The 13581-nt window shown below is 52.5% G+C and overlaps 1 protein-coding gene across 2 annotated transcripts; it reads right to left on the reverse strand.

Annotated features, from left to right (window-relative positions):
- Positions 1-837: 837 nt before the first annotated feature.
- LOC120592368 (carcinoembryonic antigen-related cell adhesion molecule 6-like) lies at positions 838-12787 on the reverse strand. Of its 2 annotated transcripts, none has more exons than XM_039849982.1 (9): positions 12438-12787; positions 11145-11504; positions 7396-7674; positions 6740-6994; positions 3161-3278; positions 2168-2220; positions 1813-1844; positions 1424-1465; positions 838-1177 (listed from the first exon to the last, which is right to left on the reverse strand). In XM_039849982.1, exons 1-9 carry the CDS (start codon positions 12499-12501, stop codon positions 1112-1114), a joined length of 1269 nt encoding a protein of 422 aa, XP_039705916.1. In that variant the 5' UTR covers positions 12502-12787; the 3' UTR covers positions 838-1111. The 2 variants fall into 2 exon arrangements, with proteins under 2 accessions (XP_039705916.1, XP_039705915.1); XM_039849981.1 differs by having other exon boundaries at positions 3161-3281.
- Between the last annotated feature and the right edge of the window lie 794 nt (positions 12788-13581).

Genomic DNA, 13581 nt, shown 5'->3' on the forward strand with positions numbered 1-13581 from the left:
CCTGTGGGTCGGGTGGAGGAGATCCTTGTCCTGTCCCTGTGGGAACCATGGGGAGCCCTCCGCCTCCAACCTAGATGCTCATTTATGGGGAGGAGGCGTGTTTCAAGGAGATCACGTCAGGGAGAAAAGAGGAAGCTAAAGGGAAGTGGGGTGTGAGGTCGCGGACAGTGCCAGGGAGGGCCTTGCTCAGGGCATGAATCCTGGGTCCTCCCCAGCTTGGTTACTCTGATAGCCTCTCTCTGTGTACCTCAGAGGTAGAGGTCTCCTGAGGGCTGGCCTTTGGGACAGAGCAGAAACCCATGGACAGGGCTCAGCACACCCTGGATTCCGGATTTGGGGAGAGGCAAGTTCATTTGCGGAGGCACACGTCAGGGCCACTAGGGCCTGGATGAGGTGGGCCACAGGGCACAGGACACTGGGGCTGGGAAGGGGCCCCACTCAGGACATGTGGCCTGTCCATGGCGGTGGGCCAAGACCCCAAGGAAAGATCCTTGCTCATCTCTGTGAGGGCATGAGATTTCCCCCTGTTCTGGGCTCTTGAGACCCAGTGCACATGTGCGAAGGGGCAAACCCTGGGAGGTGTCCATGGCCTGGTCGCCAGGGCTGTGAGGACAGCCGAATGCTGTCCCGTTATCTCTGTCTCTCCTTTTAGCATAGTTCCCCCCAGCAGCACACCCACATCCCCTCCTCTCTCCCAGGGAAGAGACAGAGCTGGGGTAACTGAGAGATAACGAATGCACTGTGTGACCCTGGAGAGAAGGGACCCCGTGTTTCAGGTGAATTTTTGCTAAAAGAAGTCCCTGTCACAGAAACAGCAAACTATGGAAATCCTCTTTATCCAGACCACTCAGGTGGTCAAGGGTGGGTCACAGGCTTGATTACTTTTTCTAGAGCTCCTATTTTGTGGGGGATGGGAGCCTATGTCCTGATCCATCCAGGGCTCAGGTTGGCCTGTTGAGGTCTCCAGTAATAAGGAGGGTCTCCGACCTCGGGCCCTGGTCCCCAAATATCCTCAGGGCTCAGATCTGGTTTCCTGGCTCAGGTTGTAGCTCCTGCACCACTCAGGGTCTGGTGGGCCCACCCCAAGGCTCTGAGGAGCAGGTCCGAGGATCTAAGGAGCCACACCTGCTTTGGGGTGGATCTGGCAGTAAATGTTTGTGTCGGGGTTTAGTAATTCCTGTAAGAGAGAGAAGAGGCCCCTGAGCCCTGCAACCTTCTCAGAACACATACAGTGTCGCCCAGTCTCATGGGGGTCTGACTGTGATGGGGGCTTCTGTCCCCAGGCCCCTCTGTCCTTCACCCCATTTCCTTTTTACGCTGTGCTGCTGTTTCCTGCACCTGGAAGGACAGCCCGCATTGGCCTGGGGGCAGATCCTGGGCCCTGATGGACCTGTGATACGGAATGTTCATGACCAGCACTCACCAGGTAGATAGGAACCTCTGTCCTGGGGCCAGATAGGGGAGCCTGGACAAGGGGGAGAGAGGGTGTCAGGGAACAGGGAGGAAGGGTCATTACTCCACAGGTGTGACAGCGCTGCCTCCTGAGCAGACATCTCCATGCCTGTACCCCGCATCCCAATCCTGCTCCATGCTGTACCCGCTGACTCTTGTTAGCCCAAGACTTCCAGCTGATACTCCCAGTACCTACTCTGCTCCTGGACAGATTCCAGGGTTCTCCTCAGACCAACGGAGGGAACCAGGGCAGACTCTGGGGGAGGGGTCTGTGCTATGCATTGTGGTGGGATGGTCCCCATGCCCTGAGCCTGCACAGCCAGGACCCCGGGTAAAAGCACAGGGAGGGGATGGTCTTACCAGGGAAGTGGAGGTGCCAGAAAGACCATGGCCTGGGAACAGAGACATGAGTTAGCACACAGAGTATGAGGAACTTCGGACCTGTCATCCCAGAAAGAGTCGGGATCCCTTGCTCCCAGAGAAACAGAAGAGTAGCATCTCCCAGCAAGAGACCCTCTGGCCATTTTAGGGTCCAGTGAAGGCAAGGGGGTGACACAAGACACGGGCTTACAGGTCAGGGCCGACAGCCCAGTTGGTGTCCCCAGTGCTTAGTAATTGATGAGAACCCCGACCAGAAGCCCAAGGAGGTGACTGGCAGGAGGGGACACTGTGGCCCAGGGGCTCCCAGGAGCTCCCAGGCTGGATAGACACTCACCAGGGTTGGACGCTGGGGGCAGGTGCTCTCTGAGATCAGGCTGGCCACTGGCCCTAGGAAAGGTCAGGGTTATTTGTGAGGGGTGCAGGGAAAGGTCACAGCTTTAGTGTCAAAATGGGACAAGGAGGGACTCCTCGCCAAGCAGGACATGGATACTTCCACTCCCACCAATGCCGTTTTGGAGGGGAGCTGAGGAAAGGCCTTAAGGAGCCACACCTGATGTGAGCCACAGGGGAACAACCTACAGGCAGACGCGGTCCAGGAGGAAGTCGCCAGAGAGGGGACTGAGGACCCAGGAAAGGAATCATAGCGAGGGTCTGAGTGGACGGACGGGTCAAGGCGTCAGAGGGAAAGTAGAGCACTGGGGAGCCCTGTGCATGTTGCACATGGATGAATGTGGCACCTCTGCTATGGACAGATTCTTGCTCCAGGCTCCCGGAGCTGAAATGTGACAGTGGCCTGAATAGGACGCATAGAGAATATCCCAGGCCTGCTGTCGTGGATGGCCCAGGTGCTCCTGTCTCACAGGTCAGGAATCATGGTTACCAAACCTGCCATGTGGGCACATTTGACTTCACTGGCTGTCAAGGTTCTTTCACTCTCAGCTGTGAGACCATGGCCAGGACCACGCCCAGATCCTGAGGCTGCAGGTCCCCCTCACAGGGGTGGGGGGGGGACTTCAGAAAACAACAGGAAGTGTCGGTTTACTGAGCACTTCCTACCTGCAGGCACCACTGCAGGTTTATGGAGGGAACCAGGGGGAAGGTGACTTAACTGGGCCTAATTCATAGATGAGGAAGCTGTTGTTGAGGAAACCGCCCAGGCAGCAGCCTCTGAGGGAGGAGCTGGATGGAGTGAGAGGGGCACATCGCTGTGGAAGTGGGGAGGCTGGGGAGCCAGCCCAGGATCCGAGGACAGGGCGGCCTTCCTCCTGGACTAGGGTCAGTTTGGGGGCAGAGAGGACAGAATTAGGGTGGAGGAAGTGTGTTGTACCTTCTAGTGTTCCTGAGGAACAGGAAATACACCAGGGAGGCCAGCAGCAGCAGCCCAACCAGGACCCCTATCACGATGCCAGAGATGGTCCCCACTGGGTGGCCCGTGCTTTTTCTTTCTGCTGAAAGGAGAAGAGAAGGGGGAGGGGTGAAGCCCAAGTCCATTGGGGGGAAACCACGAGGGCCTTGCAGGGGGAGGGCCTGGTTAGGGCAAAGGAACTGTCAGCCAATATGAGTGCGGTTTGTGAGTGTTGTCATCACAGTGTCCTCCGACCCCCAGCTGCTGGTGGTGCATCACTTCCTGTTTCTCACATGGAACCTGCATTTGCTCTAACTCTACACATTCTCCCACATGTACCTGTCCCGCCTCCTGTTCATTTTCCTCTTACCCCTCTTCCCTCTCACATAATAAATACCTCTTCCCTCTGTTTCTTCTTTGCCATCACTGTGGACAGTCTTAGAGATGGCAGGCCCCGACCTGCCAACTGAACGCTGATTAGTCGTAAGCATGTTAGCTGACAGTTTTCAGTGGTCTGCTGTGAGCAGGCAGGGTGGGAAGTACTTTATGTTCATGTCACAAACAGAATCTGGGACGTGAAGTGCTCAATAAATCACCAGAAGTCACAGAGCTGGTAAGTGATAAACATTTTCACCCAGTTCTGCTGACTTTGCAGCTAATAACAACGATCATAAAAACAGTAACACTACTTGAAAGCATCAACTGGGCCCTGACCCTGTGTATGACCCTAAGGGCTTTAATCTCGTTAACCTCCTGATAAAGATCCTCAGGACAGCCCTGAGATCCTGCTGCTTTATTCCAGTTTACGGACAGGGAAACTGAGGCTCAGGTGTTGAGTGTCTTGCCTGAGGTCAAGTGGCTGGTGCACATCAGACTAAGACGAGAATGAGATTAGTCTGCTTCTGGGGTTCTTACCCATGTTGCCCTACAGGCTCAGAAGGAGGCTCTGAGCTCCTCAAAGCTGGCATCCTCCCCCACTCCCTGCCCGTGAAATATAAAGTGGAGGCATAGGGAGAGGTTGAGGGTCACGAACCCTGCACATCCAGCCTGATGGGGCTCACTTTTGCTGGAACTGAGGGGTTGGAGACCTCACACCATCAACCCTGTGCGTCCTCCCTCCTGACAGGCCGAGGTGAGTGCGCTGTTGTCCCAGTATAGCTGCGTCCCCTCCCTGAGCCGCAGACACTGGGCACTGAGGAACCACCGGATGGCAATCTTAGTGTCTTCTGTGAGGCAGGTCGGGACCAAGGCATCCTAATGTCCTGTGACAGTGGCACTGCTGGCTAGGAGTGTGGCTTTTCCACTGGCTTGTGGAGAAACTGGGGAGGTGACTGACTGAGACAGGGCTGGGGCCTGGGAACATGCTGCTCCCTCACAGAACTCAGCCACTGCCGTCCACAGTGAGCTCTGTAAAGGACATTAGAGGATGGCTCTGGCCTCTGCAGAAGGACGAGTGTCTTTGTTCAGGTGACGATCTGTAGGGAGAGGACTGTACTTCCTCTCTGACCCTGGATCACCCCAGGGTGACCTCTGACCAGCCCCACAGGACTCTCTGTAGTATCACCTCCTGGAATCTCTTCTCAGCCCACGTGTCCAGCAACCTCATCGTGTTGTCAAATTTTTTCTCGTGGACTCTTGTTGTGTGTTCTTTTCTAGAACTTCTGTGACTTTAAAAGGTTAGGACCCACTCCTCTTATAAACTTTTGTGCGTTTTTGGATGACAAGCCTACCAGCCTGTCCATCCCTGAGGCCGGGGCAGCTTCACATAAGCTAGGGAAGCCATTGATTTCTCGTTAAGTAATTTACTGGGGAATGAGGATGGCCTCGCCCAGTCTTCGGGACTTAGGATTAAAGTTTCAAGGGAAAGGGTTCTCACTCTGAAGAGGACTTTTCCTTCCTCGTCTGTAGATTGAATATCATGGTGAAAGACATCTCTAGAAAATGATTACCAATTGAACAAAGTACTGGCACTCGGGAACAGAAAGAAAGTACTGGAACATGATAAAAACCCTATGTGAAAGGCCCACAGCCAGCCTCATACTCAGCTGACACACTGAATGTTTTTCCTCTAAGATCAGGAAGAAGACAAATGCCACATCCACCCTACTTCACCATAGCACAGAGGTCCACACCTGAACGAAGAGGCAAGGAAAACAAAACAGAATGCATCCAAATTGGAAAGGAAGAGTCCAGTCATGTCTGGTCACAGATGCATATAGTTCTGTGTAGAAAACGACGGAGACTCCACAAAAACACCGTTAGAATAAACAAACCCAGCCAAGCTGCAGGATTCAATATCAACATGCAAAATCAGCTGTTTTTTATATACTCACAATGAGCTATCTGGTAAGGAACTTAAGAAAACAATTCCATTTCTAGTAACATAAAAAAAATAAATTGCTTAGAGATAAACGTAATCAATGAAGCAATAGATGGGTACATGGAAAAGTACAAAAGGTCAGTGAAAGAATATTAAAAAGACAGAGACAAATGGAAAGATCCACGCCCAGGGATCTGAAGACTTAGTATTTTTATGATGACAATAGTACCCACAGAGATCCACAGATTCAATGCAATCCCTGTTAAAATTCCAACAAAATATTTGCGGATTTGAAGTTTCCAAAAATTCATATGGAATCTCAAGGGAGCCCAAATAGCCAAAAGAATCTTAAAAAAGAACAGACTTGGAGAACTCAGACTTCCTAAGTTTGAAACTGACCACAAATCTACAGTCATCAAAAGAGTATGAGTTTGGCATAAGGACCTCAGTTTAGACCAATGGGTAGAATGGAAGACTCAGAAATGAAACCCAGAGTATGTGATTAAATGAATTTCGACATGGTCGCCAAGACCGTTCGAAGGCGGGAGGGAATTCTACTCACACCGAGTAATGGGAACATGGATATGCACATGCAAACCAATGAAGGTGGACTCTTATCTTATCCTATGTAAAAAAGTTAACTCAAAATGGATGGAACATCTAAACATGAGTCACACTAGAAATGTGGTAGAAGAAAACAGAGAAATAGTTCTGGAGGTTGGATTTGCCAGTGATTTCTTAGATAAGGCTCCAAAAGCACAGTCAACAAGTGAAAAAAGAGATTAATTTGAGTGCAGCAAAAGAGAAAACATCTGTGCACTAGAGGACACAGCGAGAGAGTGATGACTTCCCACATATTAACAGAAAACACTGGCAAACCTTATGTGGTAAGAGATTCACATCCAGAATATCTAAAGATCTGCAATTCAACAACAACCAAAAGGAACTTGCCCCTGAGGACCCTTCTTCCTTGCCCACCTGCAGAGACCCTCCACGTGGGGCTTTCCGGGGCTGAGAGAACCATCTCCACACAGTCCATGCTGGACCCACCACATCTGCCATGAGAAGTCAAGAGCAAGGGGAGGAGGGATCTGCAGACACATAGTGGGAGGGTTCAGGGACAGATTTGTAATTTGCTTGTGACACTAGCAAATGGGAAGTAATTTCTTTCAGATTCTTTTCTGAAAACCAGACAGACCTCCACCCCAGAGCTGGGGCCGATGATCCAGGGAGCCACTTACCGGAGACTGTGATAGTTGTGACTGTGGTCCTGTTGAGGCCAGTGACAGAGTTATGGACGAGGCAGGTATAGGATCCACTGTCATTCACAGTGATGTGGGGGATAAAGAGCTCCTGTGTGGGCTCCTGGGGCCTCCCATTGATGAGCCAAGAGTACTGTGCGGGCGGGTTAGAGTCTGTGTGGCAAGAGAGGCTGAGGTTTGCCCCGGAACTGTAATGGGGGTTTGAGGGGGAAATGGTGGGGGTCTCCGGGCCATCTGGAACAAAACAAAGCCAACGTGATGTAATCAGAGGGAAGGGGAAGCTCCTTTTCTGTACAAGGGCCACACTGCCCCTCTGAGCTGGGTCACAGTCTATTTTTAAAATGTCCCAACCATAACCCCCTGTGTTCATTGAGCCCGAGTCTGAGACATTAACCTGTTTCCCATGACAGGTGGTTGACCTCGAGCTTCTCGAGACAGGAGCAGCCTGTCCCCTCCTAGCCTAGTCTCAAGGCTGGGATCTCCCTGATTTGCCTGGGACAGGAAGTCATGGCCAGCCTGGGTGTCTGGGGTGAGGGTCCGTGTACTTGGACTTCAGAGGGATGGATGTAGCCTGGCCTCTGTCAGTGTGGATTTGGGCGGGCAGCCTGGGTCAGGTAGGAACAGAAGTTACTCACAGAGGACGTTCAGGTAGAATGGGTCACTGCGGCCGGCACTCCCGGGGTTCCAGGTGACACACTCATAGGGTCCTGTGTCATTCCTTGTGACACGGAGTAAAGTGAGAGTCCTGTTGTCCTTGGACAGCTCCAGCCGGGCACTGTCCACTATGCTCTGACGGTTGACTAACCACAGGTAGGTGGTGTTCTGAGTCTCAGGTTCACACGTTAACACTACAGCATCCTTGTCCTCCACAGGGTCAGAGTTGTTGCTTGTGATGTTGGGTGTGGATAGTGCCGCTGTATAGATGACAGAGAGAACAATGCCCTGTGTGGGACCTTTGATTCCTCCCAAGGCATCTTAATCAGAGTTAGGCTGGCATCTCTCACTTCTCAGCCAGCCCAAGTCCTTCAAAAAATAAGGCAGGTCTGCATTTCACATGACAAAAGCGTGAGGATCTGAGCACTCAGAGAATATAGGGCTGCCAGCTGTATGTCTGGGAGAAGGCACAGACTTTCTCAAGTGTCAGTAGATTTGCAGCATTGGTTTGTGGAAAGACACAGGACCTCGGTCAGAGACCCAACTCACCCCTCACCTCTCCTGGTTCTTCACTGACCAGCTGACTGCCTGGCCTGGGATGAGGGGTTTGAGCAGAAATGACACCCGGGCAACCAGGAGCAAGCCTGGAGGTCAGCTCAGGACTCAGATGGCAATGTCTCTCGTGGGACAGGTTGTTCAGGTGACTGACATGAAACGGTGACCCCAGAAAGGGTGGAACAGAGTCAGTGCTGGAAATGATGGGAAGAGAGTGGGGGGACGGCTGGGGCTGGCTGTCTTTGGAACAGAACCACCCTCTCTGCCCTTGGTCCTTAATGTCCCCCGTCCCACTGCAGACGGTGGTGAGGACCATGGTGATCTTTCCTGAAATGCATATTTGTGTTTTCTGATGCAGAATTGGTGACCAGTGTGAAGAGGGTGTGGTTGGTATCCACCTTCGTGAACCATTCATAATGACAATTATGAAACAGATTAAAGTAGAAGTTAAACTGTGAAAGAAAATGTGAAGAACATTATTAATGCCGCAAAGAGCTAAGACCAGTTTCTGGAGGACTCTGTCTCTAGAGAGCTGTGAAGGTCGCAGACCAGGTTTTGCAGTCCATCCAGGGTCACACTGTGATCAAAGGAAGATGCCACCTTGGGTTTGAAAACAGTGACTCCCTGGGGAGAGAGAGAGTGTGAGCCTGTTAAGAGGACAGGCGTGATCGGAGGGGAAGTCTAGGTGTGTCTGCTGTATAAAGGGAGGCACGATACCGAGTGAGAAATGATATGTGTATGTTAGTAGATTTAGGAAGCAGGTTCCTATCACCAATTTCTATGGACAGTCAGGAAAATGGGGAGCAGCCCCTACTTGGGCTAGTGGTCCTTACTTTTTTCTCTAATTCAGGAGACAGAACTAGAGTTTGATCAAATGCATCTAACCTGGGCAGCATCTGGGTGAAAGGACAGTGGCTGCTGATCTCACTGTCTGAGGGGACCCCACCCTATGGTAAAGTGGCCACCGTGAGGACACAGGAGTGTTAAATAGTGAGTAAATCCGTCAGACAGCACAGGGTCACCGGCCCCACCTAAGGACTTTCCCAGGAACCACTGGGAGGAACGGGAGCCTCCCCAGGACGAGGATGTGAGTCACAAGTCAGGGGTGAAGTGAGCCCGAGAGCTTTTGAGGACTGAGACCACCCGTTTGCCTCCGACTCCCTGTTTGAGTCACGGAGAGAGCAGATCAAGGGGTCCCAGTCCCTGTCACGTGGCCTGTTCCTCTTGGTTGGCATCGAGGAGGGAGGGAGCCCTGGATGGGGCACAGTGGAAGCTCGTTCTCATGGTGACCTGGGACAGTGGCATATGATGGAGCTCGGGGCTGCTGCTCTGGCTGACTTCTGCGTCCTTTCCTCCTGCCCGGGAAGGTGGGCCTGTCCACAGGGGTTAGTGGGAGAATCCAAGGAGGCTTCCGGGAGGAGGAAGCAGAGCAAAGCAGGGCAGTGTGGCTGGAGTGAAGGAGGAGGCAGGCGAGGGACATGAGAGGAGCAGAGAGCCAGAACTGTCTATGGCAGTGAGCGGTGGGGGTTACAGGTGACTCAGAGACCCCACGGCTGCCCCAGTGCAGGACCTGTGAAGCCAGGAAAACCCTCCCATGGCCAAGCAGCCCCACAGTCACCATGAGACTGGCTGCTGGGGGTGCTTAGGGGCAGGTGGTCAGAGGGATGGAACGTGGGTCTCAGCCCCTGGAGGGACAGGGCACAGGGGTAGCAGAACCTCATAGGACCCTGCATCGAGGTGCTTGTCTCTGTAGAGATTGTGAATCATTCACTCATTCATTTCACTCATGCGTTCCCCATAATTCCTTCCTCCTTCATCAGAACACTTGAGTGTGTGTCACATGTTGGGCCCTGAGCTGGTTGCAGGTGTGGAGTGGGGAGTAAGCAGGAAAGTCCTTTCCTTCGTATCCAGCGGGAGTGACACCAGCACCTCAGGAAACAAATAAGTGATTTTGAGTCTTAAGCAGGGAGGTGTGGATGGGCCACCTGATGGGATGGCCCGGGTGTTCCCAGCACTGACTCTGATTGTGATTTCAGGTAATTTGATTTCAGGGTAAACACAGAATAATCTTCCATTTGCTTTCGCTTCCCAGACCTGAATCTCTCCCTCTGAGCTGAGATGTCTGAGAAGAAAAGCATTGACTTGGTGGCTGATCTAAATTAACAGGTGTACACATACATAACAGCACCTCTGGGTTGGAGGAGAGAATGAGGCCGGGTCTGCAGACCAATCTCAAGTGACCTCGATCTGCTGCTCATGGTCTGTGTGACCCTGGTTCAGTGACTGTATATCTCTGTGCCTCAGTTTACCCTGAATGAGTTGAGTAAATGGATTACTGTGTTGTCTGTGAATTAATCTAACAAAAATCCCTAAATACTTAACCTAAAGGTTAGTATAGAGGAGCTGCCCACATATTATTTGCCTCCATGAGAGAGTGCTCCCTGGGCTGACTCCTGGGGAGGTGCCTGGAGCCTGTTTAATCCTCTGTCCCTCCCTGGGGAAGCTGACCCTCCTCTGGAGTTTCCTAAGTCCCCCAGGGCAGTCAGTTAATGGCCTGGAAACTTTGTCCATCTATGTCCACACATAGTATCCCGTCAAGGATCAGACTCTGTACCTGTCCAGATGTGGCTCATGAAGCTGAGCCTGGCTGGTGACCAGCTCAGGTGACCTTGTCATTTAATCACCCAGAACATCATTGCTCCCAGTTGGCCCTGCCCAGGATGTCAAACTCAACCTGGCACAGGTTCTTGGGGGGCTCTGGAGTCAGGAGCCCTGGGACAGGGGTCTGGGGAGGGGCTGCCCGGGCTGAGCTGCTCTGTGTGGATCCAGGGGACCACTCAGGCCAGGCCGCGACCAAGTCCTGCAGGGTCTTTCTCAGGGTCATGGTCATGGGAGGGGCCCAGGGGCTGGACTGAGACTGGTCTCCCTCCACTGAGCTGCTCCCATCAGACTGGTACTTCTCCCTGTGGTGAATGTCTGCAGGGGCTGGAATCTGGGAAGGGAGCTCTGATCTTAGGAAGTGTGTCTCCACTGTGTGTGTCCTGCACTCAGTGCTCAACCCCCAGCCTGGGACGCAATGCAGGGGGCATGGAGGCAGAGTCCAGGGCTGCCGATACTGTGTGTGTGAAGTAGAATTCTCCACCCGACATCTAGAGGACAGAGAGGAATCACTCACGGTATACGTGGAGCTGTGCAGTTACTTCTTCATTCAGGAAATTTTTCTTTATGGCTAGTAGGGTGTAGTATCCTGTGTCCTCCAAGGTGACCTTCTGGATCAGCAGGGATCCATTGGGGTATATTATCTCTCGACCACTGTGTGCAGGCCCCGGGATACTTTCTTGACTGTCTATTACATATGATGCAATTAGACGGTTGCTGTCCACACTTGCCCCTTTGTACCAGGCATAGCCTGTCATATTCACAGACAGGTTGTGGACAAGGAGAAGCACATCCTTCCCTTCAGCAGCATTGGAAGGCAGTGATTCAAGAGTGATTTGGGCAGTGGAAGGCGGGTTCCAGAAGCTTAAGAGTGAGACTACAAGGGAAGAGAGAAATTGATCAATATTTGGATCTATATATTGGGATGGAAAGATGAGGCCCTGTTGAATGAGAAGTTCTCTTCACTTCTTGGACTTGGAGTTTGCATGCGTGAGGGAGAGAGTGTGTGTGTGTGTGTGAGAGAGAGTATATGAAAGTGTGTGTGTCTCCTATGGTCAAGGTCAGCAACATGGCCACCATTACTTCAGCACCTCCGAACTTGGCATTTTCTGTTTCAAATACTCTTCCTCAGGTGTCTGCCCAGCTCACCCACTTACTGCTCTCAGACCCCTGTTGAGTACTAGGAGTGTCCTAGGAAGAGGCCTTCCATGACCACGTCTTCTATCGTCCCTCCACCTCCACTTTCTGACATTTCCCTGTACTTTTCCTTTCATGACATGTGAGACTTGACACTATATTCTAGACCTTTCCTTGTCTGTCTCTTCCCCATGGAACAGGAGCTCAGTGAGAACAGGGGCTCGTCTGATCTCGTTGCACCCCCAGTGCCTGCAACAGGCTGCAAACACCTGTGGGTGAACGAGTGTTCCCAGGGCCCTCCACCTCCTGGTGAGTATCTGCCCCTTTCTGAGGCCGATGTTAAGGACAATGTGTAGAGCCCCTGGTTAAGCTTTTTCTGGGCTCACGCTGACATAAATTGTTATTATTATCATTAGTTTTCAGAAATTACTGCTTGGTGATGAATAACTTGTAATACTTAGCCTAACTGAGTTTTTCCTGCCCCTCACCACCTTCAGCTCATGAGATTTTCCTATTGCCGATCCCCCACTCCCATCCTACTCTGTCCTGTGTCCTCTCCCTTCAGGTCCAAACAGAAGCCCTCTGTCCCCTCTCAGGCCTGTCCTCCCCAGGAGACCCCAGCCAGTCTCTGTCTCCCAGCCTCCTGTCCACCCCCAGGGAATCATCCTCTCACCAGTCAGCAGGAGCCTCTGCCAGGGGACACGCCCTCTGCTAACAGGTTCTGAGGGGGGCGCCATGGTGTCTGCTCTCTGCCCCGTCCCTCTCTCTGGGAGAAGAGCGTTAGTCTGTCTCTCTGGGAGAAGAGCTTGAGCTCCAGAAACGGTCACAGGCACTGCTGTCTCAGTATGTGGGACTGTCCTTCCTCCTGGTGCGCTGATCCTCCGGCCAGGGCAGGAGCACTTCCCCCATCACGTGAGCTGGGGCGTGGTCTCTGCCCCGGACCCTCCCTCCCTCTCCCATCATTCTTGCCTCCCCCATCCCCTCCTCCTCTTTACCTTAGGTCAACATTTCTGTTCCCTGGGAGCTGCTGAGGCACCTGCACACACACACACGCACACACACACGCGCACCCTGTTTAGACAAGCACAAGCCTGTAACATCAGGGTCAGGGCATCTCCCACAGGTGCTTACTGGGTGCACAGTCACCTCCCCTTCATGCCTTTCCCATCCCCTTCTGGCTTTTTCCTTCAGATCAGGAGCCCCGGGAATACATCTGAAACTGTTGTCACAGGGACATCACACCTGCTGTGCATTGATCACTTGTTGAACTTTGTAAAGATTGGACGCCTCAGTGACATCATTCAAATGCTGCTTCAGCAGCTGCCCAGCTAATGCAGATGCCTGGCCAGGCGGGACAGCCCCTCCCCATCTCATGTGTACAAGGAGCGTCTGCAGATCCTGTTCAAATACAGACTCTGACACCGCAGGTGTGAGGTGGACTTTAGCCTACATCCAAAAAGCTCTCAGGGGAGGCTGATCGCACTGGCCTGCGGAGCACACTTTCAATGGTAAGGCTGACGGGGACCCCTGTCCTCTAAGAGGATGACCCACCTACCCATCCAGTATTGGCCTCTGCTGTGTCCTGTTCCCGGGTCTGTCTATACCACACAGAGAGCCCCAGAGGTCCCCAAACCTGAAAGATTATTTCTGTTTGTGACATAGAAACCCAGCTGGGCACCGGGGTTTCCCCCTGTTGTCAAATGTTCCGGGATGGTTGGATTTCCTCCCAGCAGGAAATCACAGAGATGACTGAGGGTGAGAAAGTGGCAAGCTGTGTGAGGACTGGTGAGGGGACCCACCTTCCATCTCCAGGTGTC

This window comes from Pteropus medius, unplaced genomic scaffold (assembly GCF_902729225.1).
Source record: "Pteropus medius unplaced genomic scaffold, Ma_sr-lr_union100, whole genome shotgun sequence".
NCBI classification, from domain to species: Eukaryota; Metazoa; Chordata; class Mammalia; order Chiroptera; family Pteropodidae; genus Pteropus; species Pteropus medius.

Bases quoted from the DNA above. Each gene is read 5' to 3' on its own strand.
- LOC120592368 (XM_039849981.1), bottom strand. From the start codon at position 12,501: ATGGCGCCCCCCTCAGAACCTGTTAGCAGAGGGCGTGTCCCCTGGCAG. The intron at 6,995-7,395 runs GTGAGTAACTTC...GTTTTGTTCCAG, and splicing joins ATTCTACCTGAACGTCCTCT to ATGGCCCGGAGACCCCCACC. The intron at 3,282-6,739 runs GTAAGTGGCTCC...TTCTCCTTTCAG, and splicing joins CACAACTATCACAGTCTCCG to CAGAAAGAAAAAGCACGGGC.